The sequence below is a fragment of the Myotis brandtii genome, unplaced genomic scaffold (genome assembly GCF_000412655.1).
Source record: "Myotis brandtii unplaced genomic scaffold, ASM41265v1 scaffold1979, whole genome shotgun sequence".
Taxonomy (NCBI): Eukaryota; Metazoa; Chordata; class Mammalia; order Chiroptera; family Vespertilionidae; genus Myotis; species Myotis brandtii.
The window spans coordinates 91,091-104,930 of record NW_005357375.1 but is presented as its reverse complement, the minus strand read 5'-3'; the positions used below and the strand labels follow the sequence as shown (position 1 = coordinate 104,930).

Sequence of the window (13,840 nt, the reverse complement as noted above, 5' to 3'; positions counted from 1 at the left end):
ACTTGGGGTAGTGCCTGGCCACTATATACCCACAATACCTGTCCCTGCCTCCTAACCAGGGCAACCTCTTCCATCCTTGGGACTGGGGTGGGAGGCCCAGAAGGATCAGCATTCAGTAACATCTTAGGATGCCTGCTGCTAATCTCAGTGAAGCTAGAAACAGGATGGTTATCAGAGACAAAGCAAAAAGCCCATCAAGGCTTGATTCCTCCCCCATGAGAGCTGTAAGCTCTTCTTTTATCTGAAACATCTTCCTGTTTCCATCCTAGAAATGCTGATGGGTAGCCAATAAGCCCGTTCATATGATGTGCACGCTCTCAATTTGGCTGATATAAGGGGTTCCACTAAGCCTTGGGCTTTGATGATCCTCATTTGCATTTTCAGATCCTCCCCCATCTGTCACTGGGGCAGCAGCAAAGCTCTCTCCCAACCAGCTCAGCAGGATCAGGCCCTGGGGTGACTGTTCTTGGGCCCAGGATGCACAAGGAAGCAGAACCCTAGCTGGGCCTCCTGCAGCCTGGGGTGAGGGAAACTGAGCCCCACTGGTTCCGCCTGGCAATTTCCTGACATGTCCTTTCCCTAGGCCTGCAGGTGCTGCTGCCTGAGTACCTGCGTGAGCGCTTCGTGGCTGCAGCGCTGAGCTACATTACATGCAGCTCTGAGGGCGAGCTCATTTGCAAGGAGAATGACTGCTGGTGCCAGTGCAGCCCTACCTTCCCTGAGTGCAACTGTCCTGATGCGGACATCCAGGCCATGGAGGACAGCCTGCTGCAGATCCAGGACTCCTGGGCCACTCACAACCGGCAGTTTGAGGAGTCAGGTGAGCAGTCACCAGTCCCAGGTGTCCTTCCTGTTAATGGGAGGTGGATGTAAGGTGCGGGGCAAGATCATGGGAACTCAACTTGGATCCTGGCTCAGCCACCTCAAGCAGGTTCTATCACCACTCTGAGTCTCAAGTCATTTCTTTCTGTTCTATATGCAAATGGGCATACTACGTACCAAAGAGATGTGTTTGAAGGACTTAGTAAGCTAATGAAATATAAGGGAGGCATAGGCTCTGTCTGTTTTGTATGCTATAGGTTCCACGGTGCCTAGAACAGTGCCTGCAAATAAGGTGCACAATAAATGTTTGCTGAATGAGTAAAGTGAATAGAAAAGTTCTAGGAGACCCAGACATGCTAGGCATAACTAATATCAATGTAACCTTGAGACCTAGATTCTGAAGGACTTGGTTGTGCATCCTTGCTTTGTGTTATAGTCTGTGTACCCTAAAATTCATATGTTGAAAATCTAATGCACTCAGTGATGGTATTAGGAGGTGAGACTTTGGGGAATGATTAGGTCATGAATGGGATTAGTGCCCTTATAAAGGAGACCCAGAGAGATTTCTAACCCTTTCCACCATGTGAGGACACAGTGAGAAGTCAGCCATCTGCAGCCCTAAAGAGGGCTTTCACTAGAACCTGGTCATACTGCAACCCCAATCTCGGACTTCCAGCATCTAGAACTGTGAGAAATAAGTTTCAGTGGTTTATAAATCACCTAGTCGGTGGTATTTTGTTGTAGCAGCCCAAACAGACTAATGCACTCTGTTGCTGTCCAGCTCTATGACCTTATATTGGCTACACGGCTTCTCAATGCTTTGGTTTCCTCATCTATTAGACAGAAAGTGATAATGACAGTTGGATAGAAGGCTTAAAAGGGATAATTGAGATAAAATTAATGTAAAAAGAACTCTGCACAATTCTATTCATACATTTCAATACTAATGAATGCTAGTTATTTGGATATATTTCAAAAGCATAATGTTAGATAAACCAGCAAGAGGAAGAGATATACACATATTTATATATAATGCTATAATATAATAATCTATTAAATATAATACACATTTAATACTATTTATATGGAGTTGAAGAACATGCTAGTGAATATTTAATATTTTTATAGATAAATACACTTGTAGAACACATAAAAATATGTGATAACGATAAAGAAAACATCCAAGAGAGTGCCCACATCTCGATGGAGAAGTGGGGAAGTTTGGGGTATTCAAGTATATTTATTTGTCTTACTTCCTTTAAAAAAAATCTGAAACCAACATGGCAAAGGGCCAAATGCTAGGTAGTGGGCACATGGGAACTTTTCCTGCTATTCTCCATACCCCTTTGTAGGTTAAATGTTTCATTAAACAGAATGATGCACATGATAGTTATGTTTCACTACAGGAGTGATTCTCCACTTCTCTGCAGGGGATGCAGAACCAGATGCTTGAGAAGTCAGAATGAGCTGAGGCCCCTGTCATTCCAAGTTCTAGGCAAGGCATTTAGCAGCTAAGAACATCCCACCCCAGTCTTCCAACCCCAGTTGCTATAGGCTACTGGGGATAGCTGTTCCGTAACTTTTAAGTGTGCAGGAAATGACTTTGGGCTTTCACCGCCATGAGTTGCTGCTGCTGAGTAAACAAGGACTCTATGGATCTCCATCAGGAGACTGGTGGCTGCAGGTCCCATTAAAGCAGATGTGGACAGATCCCTGAGCATGAATTCAGAAAGCATGATGTGACCAGGAAGCCCGGAGAACATCTCAGACTGGCAGTAGGAGCTGAGAACCAGAAAGCACATTGCTTCTGGATTAGCTACAGGAAAGAATGGGTATCTGACCAAGAGTGGAAGCTCAAAAAAAGGAAGTATATCCCAGAGTAAAAAAAATAAAAAATAAAAATAAAATGGGTATCTGACCAAGAGTGGAAGCTCAAAAAAAGGAAATATATCCCAGAGTAAAAAAAATAAAAATAAAAGGCCCTAACTGGATTGGCTCAGTGGATAGAGCGTTGGCCTGCGGACTGAAGGGTCCCAGGTTCGATTCCTGTCAAGGGCATGTACCTTGGTTGCGGGCACATCCCCAGTAGGGGGCGTGCAGGAGGCAGCTGATCGATGTTTCTCTCTCATCATTGATGTTTCTAACTCTCTATCTCTCTCCCTTCCTCTCTGTAAAAAATCAATAAAATACATTTTAAAAAAATTAAAAAAAGGATAGGGAGAGGGTGGCTGGTCTCAGAGACTGAAAGGCTTTCAGGAAGATTTCTCAGCTGGTGCTCTATCCTCTCTGTGTCCCATTGGTTAGTCAGTTCTGGGCCATGGACACCAGCCTCCAGCACTGCTACCAGCAGTGGGGAGCCAGCTTGAAAGGGCTGTTCACCCTTAAGAGTGCCGCATTTTCCATAAGGGTGCTGTGGTGTCTTTGAAGATTGGCCTCAGACTGCGCTGTGAATGACTTACAAGGAGTAGAAAGGGGAAAAGGGATATGTCCCAAGGCCATTGGCCCCTTGGGGATGACAGAGATCTGTCTTGAAATTGAGAAGCATATTAAGGACAGGAAGGATGGGAAAGAATCCTGAAGCCATATTTTATGGTATATTAATTACTTCTCTATAAAGCTATTGAAAAATACATAAATAAAGGGTCTGGGAGAAGAATGGCTGCGAAGCCTCTTCTGTATGCAGTGACTCTGAAGGGCTGGGGAGCACCCACCTGCCCCTCTGGGGGTGTGCATGGACCCCCTCAGCCCTGCCTGTGTCCTTGCCCACAGAGGAATTCCAAACCCTGCTGAAAAGGCTGCCTGACGACAGGTTCCTGAACTCCACAACCATCTCCCAGTTCTGGGCCATGGACGCTGGCCTCCAGCACCGCTACCAGCAGCTGGGAGCCAGCTTGAAAATGCTGTTCAAGAAGATGCATCGGATCGTCAGCCGGCTCTTCAACCTCTGCAAACGCTGCCACCGGCAGCCTCGCTTCCGTCTGCCCAAGGAGCGGTGAGCACCCCAGGCCCCAGAGCCAGTGCTTGGCACCTCCCCAACAGCTAAGGCCAGGGAGGACCCTCTGCCCAACATGGGAGACCCAGGAATAGGGAGCTACACATATGGCTTTTTAGATGCTCCTGTTATCTTGACCTACTCATATGTCATCCTCAACTATGAGATGTACCTAAAGTGAGCCAGTGAAAAAAAGAGAGGCTAATTGGACTTTTATATATAAATGATGGTAGAATCAAATGTTATCCTAATAATACTCCTATTCTTACTTATTTCCATTTTGATAAGTCTTCTAGGAAAGAAAGGGGGGAGTCAAAGCTCATACACCAATTGCTTGGGATGAGAACTACACACACTGGATTATTTTGAACAGGTGACTGCTCCGAGTCACAGGAGAAAAGAGAGCTGGGGTCTTGTGTCCTCGGGGACAGAGTGGGGCTGTATCTTAGGCACTCACTCATTCATCTGCTCACTGACTCATTTGTTCAACAAGTTTTTATTAAGTCCACATTGCATGTGCTTTGATTAAGCTGTGGGGGACATTTGGGAAGACTGAAAAAATATACAGAAACATAAAGACTGAAAAATTGCAGCTATGTGGCAGCCACTTAAAGCCCCTTCACTTCATGCTCATGGAGTGTAAAGAAAAAACATGGTCTAGCAAAGGCCAGAGAGAAAAGCCACCATGGGGAAGGAGGAGTGGCCAGGCTGTACAGGAGATGGAAGGGCGGGTGCATGTGAGCCAGGCATTCCAGGAGAGGGAGCTGCCCTGACAACAAACCAGAGGTGCCACTCTACCCGAGGCACAGGTGAGAAGGAAGAGGAGGGGGAGTGCAGGCCAGCAAGGGTTTTTAAGACCTATTCATTTCTTTTTCAACAAATAATTATCAAATATTTACCGTGCACCAGGAACAATTCTAGCTCCTAAGAACACGTTGGCGAATAACACAGTGTCCCTACTCTCACGGCATCTGCAAGGAAGCCGTCCATGAACAAGTCAGCACCAAAGGAACACAATAATTTCCGATCCTGATCACTGCTGTGGGTTCACAGAAACAGGGTGACAAGACAGAGAGTGACTGGGCGGTTCTTCTGAAAGGGAAGTCTCGGAAGACCTCTTTGAGGAGGCATTATCACAGAGCTGAAATTTTTTAAAGGAGCCATGTTAGAAAATTCCTATTCTTGGTGGAAGAGTGAGAGAAGCAGAGGGAACACAAAGGACAGTGACTAAGAAGTGGGGAGGAAGTCGGCAGGATGTTTGAAAGTGGAGAGCCGGCTGTGAGAAGATCTTATTTAGGAGGCTGGAAGCCAGATTTGACACAAAAGATGGGGCAGAGCTTCTGTAGGCTTTTGAGTGAGGGAGTGAGGCAGTACCTGGGAGGGATGAGCTTGGCGGCTTCCACTTCAAGGTTGATGTCAAATATTTCTGGGGCAGATCTGTCAGAACCTGAGTCCCAGGCCCTAGTCAGTAGGGTTTCCATCTTTTAGAGAATGTGGGCCTTTAATTTCCTGATCGCCTTCCCTGTCTGCTGGTCACTGTCCTGGTACCCTCAGGGAGGATGGCGGTGTGTGGCTTCCTATGACTCTTGCTTCATTTCTGTCTCCTCTCCCAAAGGTCCTTATCCTTCTGGTGGAACCGAATCCAGTCCTTCCTCTACTGTGGAGAAAGCACCTTCCCTGGCACCTTCCTGGAGCAGAGCCACAGCTGCAGCTGCCCCTATGACCAATCTTCCTGCCAGGGCCCCATCCCATGTGCCTTGGGTGAAGGGTCTGCCTGTGCCCACTGTGCCCGGGACAACAGCACACGCTGTGGGGGCTGCAACCCGGGCTACGTGCTGGTCCAAGGGCTGTGCCGGCCAGAGGTGGCTGAGTCCCTGGAGAACTTTCTGGGGCTGGAGACAGATCTGCAGGACCTGGAGCTGAAGTACCTGCTGCAGAAGTGGGACAGCCGCATCGAGGTGCACTCCATCTTCATCAGCAACGACATGCGCCTGGGCAGCTGGTTTGACCCCTCCTGGAGGAAGCGCATGCTGCTCACCCTGAAGAGCAATAAGTACAAGCCTGGGCTGGTGCATGTGATGCTGGCCCTGTCCCTGCAGATCTGCCTCACCAAGAACAGCACCCTGGAGCCCGTCATGGCCATCTACGTCAACCCCTTTGGAGGCAGCCACTCTGAGAGCTGGTTCATGCCCGTGAACGAGGCCCACTTCCCGGACTGGGAAAGGACTAACGTGGACGCGGCTGCCCAGTGCCAGAACTGGACGATCACCTTGGGAAACAGGTGGAAGACCTTCTTTGAGACAGTCCATGTTTACCTACGGAGCCGAATCAAGTCCCTGGATGACAGCTCCAATGAGACCATCTACTATGAGCCCCTGGAGATGACAGATCCCTCCAAGAACTTGGGCTACATGAAAATCAACACCTTGCAGGTCTTCGGCTACAGCCTGCCCTTTGACCCAGATGCTATCCGGGACTTAATTCTCCAGTTGGATTACCCATACACTCAAGGCTCCCAGGACTCTGCCCTCTTGCAGCTCATAGAGCTTAGGGACCGGGTTAACCAGCTTTCTCCACCTGGCAAAGTCCGGCTGGACCTTTTCTCCTGCTTGCTCCGGCACCGGCTCAAGCTGGCCAACAACGAGGTGGGCAGGATCCAGTCCTCCTTGAGGGCTTTCAATTCCAAGCTGCCAAATGCTGTGGAGTATGAGACAGGCAAACTCTGTAGCTAATGGGGGGGCACTTCAGTGCCGGACAGGGAGGGGATCCATGCATCCAGGCACTCACCTTGGTGCCAACAAGGTGCTCCCTTGAGACTCTGCACCCAGCAGATGAGACCTCGGGGATTGGACTGACACAGGCAGGAGAGAAAGAAACAGCCACTGCACATGCACACACTCACCCCGCGGGTGTGCGCGCGCGCGCTCCCTCGGGGAGGCTACAACTCAGCAGCCTTGTGTCTGTAAAGTCGGTGCTTTCCAAAATGAATGCAGTTGAAGGAGAGGAGCCAAGGGAGAGATTAAGAAAAAGAACCAGCCAAACCATGAAACAAACAAATCCTTAAAAGTGATTCTTATCATTCAAGGAAGCAAGAGGGGACAAACGGGAGGGGTGGAAGCTCCTGCTCCCCCTCTGCGGAGTCACTTTTGTATTCTTTTTAACCAGGTTTCTTGGTGTTTCGTGATTCCCACACTGGCTCCTACTTTTTGTACTCTGCCTCCTCTGAGCCCTCCCGGACGCTGACTGCTCCTCCAGGCGGCTCCTTTAGGAAACAGGGGAAGTGACACCAACTGAGGACACTCAGTGTGGGCAGGTGGCCTTGCTCCCCCTTCACCTTCCTCCCTCCTCCCTGGTCCCCTGGCTTCCTGGGCTACCCCAGTTTTGGGGCCGGACTTGTTCCACGTCCCACCCCTGGTCCAGCCAGAGCTCCCTTCCTACAGCCCCCAATCTGTCCAAGAAAGTAGCTGTCCAGTCAGAGAGATGATGTCTAGGGAAATGTTCTTTTTTAAAAACAAAAACAAAAATATTTATTTTGTGATTGTTTTCCTTGTCAATCTGCTCCAGCCACATGAACATATGAGTAAAAAAATTTAACTGATTTAATATATATTTTTTAAAGACCTTTATTAGGGGGAAAATGAGAGAGAAAAGAGGAAAAAAGAGTATAGTTTCCTGGGCTGCCTGGATTTTTTTATTGCTCTGTGGGTGACACGTGGGTGTCCTTAGATGGTGGATATTGCTGTGTGGGAAGCTGGTTGACTAGTATATACACAAGTGAATGCATGTCTATCTTGACTGGGTGTGAGGTGTGTGTGTGTGTGTGTGTGTGTGTGTGTGTGAGAGAGAGAGAGAGAGAGAGAGAGAGAGAGAGAGAGAATAAAGATTGGAATGAGACGGAGTAAGGCAGAATTCTCCCGGGTAATCTGGCTGCCCCTCTCCCTTTTCCCAGGAGTGAGGACTAACACGGGTTGTACACGATCAGGAGAATAAAAGTCTTTGCTCTTTAGGGGAACTGCAGCCTTTATGCTGGGCAAATGCTGGCTAAAGGGGGCACCTCTGCTTACACTGCTGCGGACATCAGGAGAATTTTCCACACTCTGGATCTTAAAGTCTGGGATCGCCCTTTGAGGACACTGGGAAAGATGCAGACTTGGCATGAGTTTCCTCCATTCGGTCTGATCACCACCTTCCCAGCCTGAAAAGCAGGTTTGACATACGCCACACAGGGCAGTGCCTCTTCTCTCCTTAGTGCCTTCCCCAGGTGGTATGGAAATCGCTTCACAGCAAATCTTTTTTTTTTTTCCATAGCAAATCTTTTAAAGAACCATGTCTCTCTGTCTGTTCCCCACATGCCCTGAGCACAATGTGTAGGCATGACAACCCCCATTTTATCCAAGCGGAAGTCACCACATAAATACTAAGTACCTCATTCTGTACCTGTGGTACATCTCAGTTGGTACAAAATGAACTGGGAGACAATGAGAGGATGGTCATGTCTATCTGCCCAAGAGCTTCCATGTTTGTCACTGCATAGAGAAGAATCCAGCATTTTATTTAATCCCTGAACCATCTCTCTGTTCACGAGGACCTGAAATCCCAGGCAGATAAGCAGCCTAGGGCATTTCTTTCTTCACAACTCCCTGAAGTCTTCTAGGGTGGGAATGCAGAGTGATGGATGAACTAGGGACGAACAGTTACTGCCTATTTCTAGTTCAGCCACTACTTGCTTGGGGGTGGGAGGGTGTGTCTCAAGCTCTTTGTCTGTGGGATATGGAACCAGCAGATCATCTTCATCAATAGGGCTGTGGATGTACCAAGACTGCTCTAGAAGGCAGATGGAAGAAAAGGAAGAAATAAAGAATGGACAGGATTCCTGAAGGGGCTGTTAAACGCTTAAAACCATGAGTTCAGCATAGAATTTCTCAAAAAAGCTAGGCTAAGAAATGCCATAATAATAAAAGGATGCCACTGGTCAAAATTGTCACTTTCAAAGTCTATAGTACCCAGATGATAGGAAACAACTATTCCCAGATACAATCACAAATAAAGAATTGTCACTAATTAATAGTGGGTTGTCAATGTTGGTGAACTCCCTGTGGAATTAAGAGCCAAATCACAGTTCAGTTACTGGCTATAACAATCAGGAATTCAAGCCTTAATTGTCACCCTAAAGAACTAATACATCAAATGTAATCTGTCCTAATGCTTGAGACTAATACCTCTAATACTAAATAATATATTTAATGCCTGCTGCTAATAATATAATGCCATGCTCTGCAGGCCTACTCACGCTCACACAGCCAAAAACATAAATGAAGTCTGTTTCAAATACTGGGTATCACAAATAGTTCACATACAGTTCTTGGCTTCTTTTCACAAATATGAAAACAGTCATCATGATGGGCAGAGCCGGCTTATGTGTAGATGGAATGCGTTGCTACGTGATGTCCTGCCCCCAAATATCATCGACAAAGTCTGTAATTCCATCATGCAAGTCTATTCTCTTGCACAAGAGGGGTCTTCCTTTTTTGCCATTATGTTTCATATGAAAATGAAAATGCCCTTAGAAGGAAATAAATCTTAGAAGTTAACCCACTGGCAAAAGAGAGGATGCAATTTTTGGAGTTGGAAGGTTTTTAGAGGTCATTCAGTCAACTCATTTCTTATGTGAGGAAGAAGAGGTGACAGAACTTGCCCAAGGTTGTATCTATTAGCAGAGCTGGTAATAGCACTGAATCTGCTTTTTTCTCTACCTCTCTCGCTAGTACATGACATCTGGGTGTTGGGAGATGACAGGCACCCAGTGTGGGGCTTAGGAGTGTGAGGGTGGAGGAAAGGCGATTTCCCGGGAAGAAGAGGACTACTTAGAGGTGGGAAGAGCTTCACATCTTTCCCTGGGATTGGTTCTAGCAAAAGTAACCAGCTTCTCTAACAGGCAATAGAAGAAGACTGAAGTTTCTCCCGGGACAAGCTTTCAGCACAGCCTAGACATATTTCCATCCAGGTTGGATCTCCTTACTGGATTCCTGATGACTCTATCAGCTACATGTTTTTTAATTACAACATCCTGCCTCTAATTTATTGATGTTTTCTATAGATCACCAATTAGAGTTTGAATATCTTTACAAATCTGTGTAACAACTTTCCTGTGAAGGCTAGAGGTATCTGGGTACCACCAACACCAAAGGGCTTAGGTGGTGCAGTTAGCATGTCAAGTGTATGACTGGAGTCTAGGCCATGGCAGAGAAGGGGAATGAGGCAAGTTCTGCTGTACAGAGTTCTCACTCCTTCTAGCAGTGGAGTGAGAATGTGGACCAAAGGAGCCACCCAAGACAAAGCTGTGGCTGGCACTCCTGGCCTGGAAGGACAGGTGGAAAATTCAGATAGTGTGACTGACTGTAGACACACACCTTTCTTCTGGTTCTGCCTCCAGCCATCTCTACACCCGTGAGCAAGTCATTCCACTTCTCCCAGTTTGCTCCCCTGTGTATGAGGGAGTTGGATATTTTACCCAGGTACTGGGGGTCCTTCTGGTACTATCCCTTTAAAAGCAGTATGACCCAGGAGACAGTCTGGGAAGTTGGACAGACCTGGATTTGCATAGAGGCTCCACATTTATATTTAAGTGACCTTAATTCTTGACCTGTCCCCTTATCTGTAACCCAGCTACTTCATGCCCACCTCCTTAAGATTTTTCTCTTTCTGAACACTCACCTCCCTGCACACTTTTGCTCTATACTCTCCAAAACACATGTATATCTTCAATTCTCCAAACATCAAGCCTGTTTCTTCTCTTTCTTCTTCCCTCCTTCCTACTTTCCTTCATTCATGTTTTAAGTGCTAGGCACTAGGCTAAAGTGTAGGGTATTGAACACTCTTTGAAACATGCTTCCGGGCCATGAAGAATTGCACAATATAATGTGGTGGGTGGGGTGCATACACAAATCAGAGAGGTACATTCTCTAGTAGAGATGTACAAAGTACTGATGATGCACAGAAAAGTCACTCCCTGCAAGAGACGCTAATGACACTTACTGTGAACCTCCTAGAACTATAGAAGCAACACCCCTGGTGTCCAGATGTTTTACATCTCAGTGGAGGGAAAGACTAACATATAACATGTGCATCCTTCCCAGAGAGCAGAAAAGTGCAAGGATGGCAGCAGAGCACCACTGAAGTCACACACTATTGTCTGGTCAGTGCCCTTATTTCTAACTCCTGAAACCCATGTCAGCACCAAGGCATTCAGTTTAAGGCATGCTCAAGGGGCTGCCATGGGAAGTCTGTTTAGTAGCAGAGCTGCTTCCACCTCTTGAGAGTACAATGGTCTCAAAAGAGTGCTTCCTGACTTAAACGTGCATATGATTCACCTGCAGATTCTGATTCAGCAGGTCTGGGTGAGGCCCCAGATTCTGCACATCTAACAAGCTCCCAAGTGATGCTACTGCTGCTGGTACGTGGACCACATTTTCAGGGGCAAGTTTCTTAGGGAGTCTGCCTATTAGCTTCCTGCAGCATCAGCACTCTAAACCAGGAGCCTCCCAGAAGCACGGGGGTTGAGAAACAGAAAGGTTAATCATGTCTGGCTAGGAGGTGAGAACCTCACTTATGAAAATCTTGATGCTCTACTGGCCTTTCATCTTTCAACCAATTAGGAGCCAGGTGTCTGACCTCTATGTACCAGTAGGGTAAAAAAACAGAGAAGGGAGAAAAGAAAGGAAACAACCAAATCAAAATTCTGTGACTGAGAGCTAGCTTGCTTATGAATGCGTTTACAGCAGAGCGGTCCCACCGACCAGCTAAATCATGCTGGCAGAGTAAAAGGTCTTTTTTCCCTAAGCCTATCAGAGTAAATCTGTTCAGAAGTGGGAGAGGGAGTACCTGCCACTCTGTGGAAACACACATCAGACGAGACGATTAAATTTACACCAGCAATGCGCAAGCACCCAGAGGCCCCAGACTTCAGACTGCACCTCCAGGCACCTCATCGAAGAAATAAAATGAATCACTTTTGTTTTCAGCTCTGTCCTCCTCCCCTTCAGCCTGTATGATTACTACTACCCTTGCATCATTAATAAAAATAGCCACCGGAATTTATGGAGGGTCATTCTTCCAAGGATCTCAGAACTTAGAGGAATGAATCAATCAATGTTATTTATTGAGCATTTTCAGCCAGTAGATGTGAGGAATAAAGCACACATGTATTTAGTAGGCACACTCCCTTAATTCAAAATTTTTGCAGATGACTTAAAAAGTGAAACTTGGGTAGGGAAGAAGCTGTACAGCTAAGTGAAAACAGAAGCTGGACTTAGAATGCTTTATGGAGTCAGGCTACCTTGGTTCAAATCCCATCTCTGTCATTTACACACTGGGAGAAGCGGGATATGTCATCAAATCTTTTTCAGCCTCAGTCTGCACATCTGTGTAAGAGGGACAATAGCAGTGTGTATAGCATAGGATGTTGTGATGGTCAAATAAGGAAAGACATGTAAAGGATCTCGACAGGTTCACAGTACATGCTCAGTAAGTGTGGGCTGTTTTTAATGCATTAGATACTTTCTATGTTTGGGGAAAAGGAAAGGGAGGGGAAGGAAAGAGAAGCAAAGGAAAAGCAAAGAAATATCCTTGTTATTCACTTGCTGAAGAAACCTCTTCCTGGTAACAAAGAGACATTTATCGCCTGGGCCATTACAGAAGGGTCATTGGATAATATAATGGAAAAGGTCTTCAATTACAATTTTGTGGCAGACTTAGATAAGCCATTCAAATGGATATTTTTATACAGGCCCTCTATAAAAGCAGAGAATAAAATATTATAACATCACTCCTCACCAAAATGCCCGTGGCTGGCTAGGTCGTGCGGCCCAAGCGCATTGTTTCTGATGATGTAACTTATTACTGTGATCGAGCCTGGAGTACCTAAGCCAATGGCTAGTTAATGTGCCCATTAGACTGTCCCTTTCCAATAGTGCATATTAAGTGCACTTTTAGCAAATTCCAGATTGCAGTCAACTCCTGGTTGAATTCTTTGATGAGGAGCCAGGGCGTAGTACAGCCATACGTTTTTTAGATACAGACATGAGGGAGGCAGAGTTTTTATTCCAGTTATATTAGAAGTATAAGACTTGGGTAGGCAGAAAGGTGGAGAAAATGTTCTAAGAAGAGCATATATCTGGGCACATATTCGAGGACATGATGATGGTTCAGCTTAATGTTCACATTCTAAACCCGGCCTCCTGGGTCAATGCCCTTCACTTTCTTCCTTCTTCTTTATCAAATAGCAGCTTTATTAAGATAGGATTCATATACCATAAAGTTCACCCTTACTTTAAAGTGTACAATTCAGTAGTTTTTATTCAAAAGGGTGTGCATCGACCACCACTATCTAATTCCAGAACATTTACATCACCCAAGAAGGAAACCCTATGCCCATTAGCAATCTCTCTGTATTCCTCCCTATCTCCCAGTCCTTGGCAACCACTAAATCTACTTGCTGTCTCTATGGAGAGGCCTGTTCTGAACATTTCATATAAGTGTGATCATACAATATATATGATGCATAAACATCATATGATTTACAAATACAAATATTTTCTCCCACTATGTGGATTTTCTTTTCACTTATTTGATAGTGTTTTTTGAAGCACAACAGTTTAAAATTTTGATAAAGTCTATTTTTTTTCTTTTGCTGCTTACTTTTGGTGTCCTGTCTACACATCTCCTGCCTAACCTAATATCACATAGATTCATGCCTATGTTATCTTCTAAGAAGGAAGTGTTTTAGAAATGCAAAAGAAAGAAACTCTAAGAAGAAAGTTTAGAGTTTTAAAAAAGTTTTAAGAGTCCCAGCTTTTACATTTAGGCCTCTGATACATTTTGAGTTAAATTTTGTGCATGGTGTGAGACAGGGGTCCAACTTCATTCTTTTGCATGTGGATATCCAGTTGTCCCAGCACATTTGTTGAAAAGACTTTTCTTCCCCCAAGGAATTGTCTTGGCACATGTATCAAAAATTAATTGACAATA

General features: G+C 45.8%; 1 protein-coding gene across 2 annotated transcripts in view; it reads left to right on the top strand.

Moving 5' to 3' along the window:
- BRINP2 (bone morphogenetic protein/retinoic acid inducible neural-specific 2) overlaps nt 1-13,593 on the top strand; it is a 54,803-nt gene extending 41,210 nt beyond the window's left edge. Inside the window, exons 6-8 of one of the 2 annotated variants that reach the window (XM_005865187.2) lie at nt 584-820; nt 3,592-3,814; nt 5,430-13,593. In XM_005865187.2, the coding sequence (XP_005865249.1) occupies nt 584-820; nt 3,592-3,814; nt 5,430-6,546 (1,577 nt within the window). In that variant the 3' untranslated portion in view covers nt 6,547-13,593. The remainder of the gene's footprint in view (nt 1-583; nt 821-3,591; nt 3,815-5,429) is intronic. The other variant, XM_005865186.2, reaches the window with a different exon arrangement.
- The last annotated feature ends 247 nt before the right edge of the window (nt 13,594-13,840 follow it).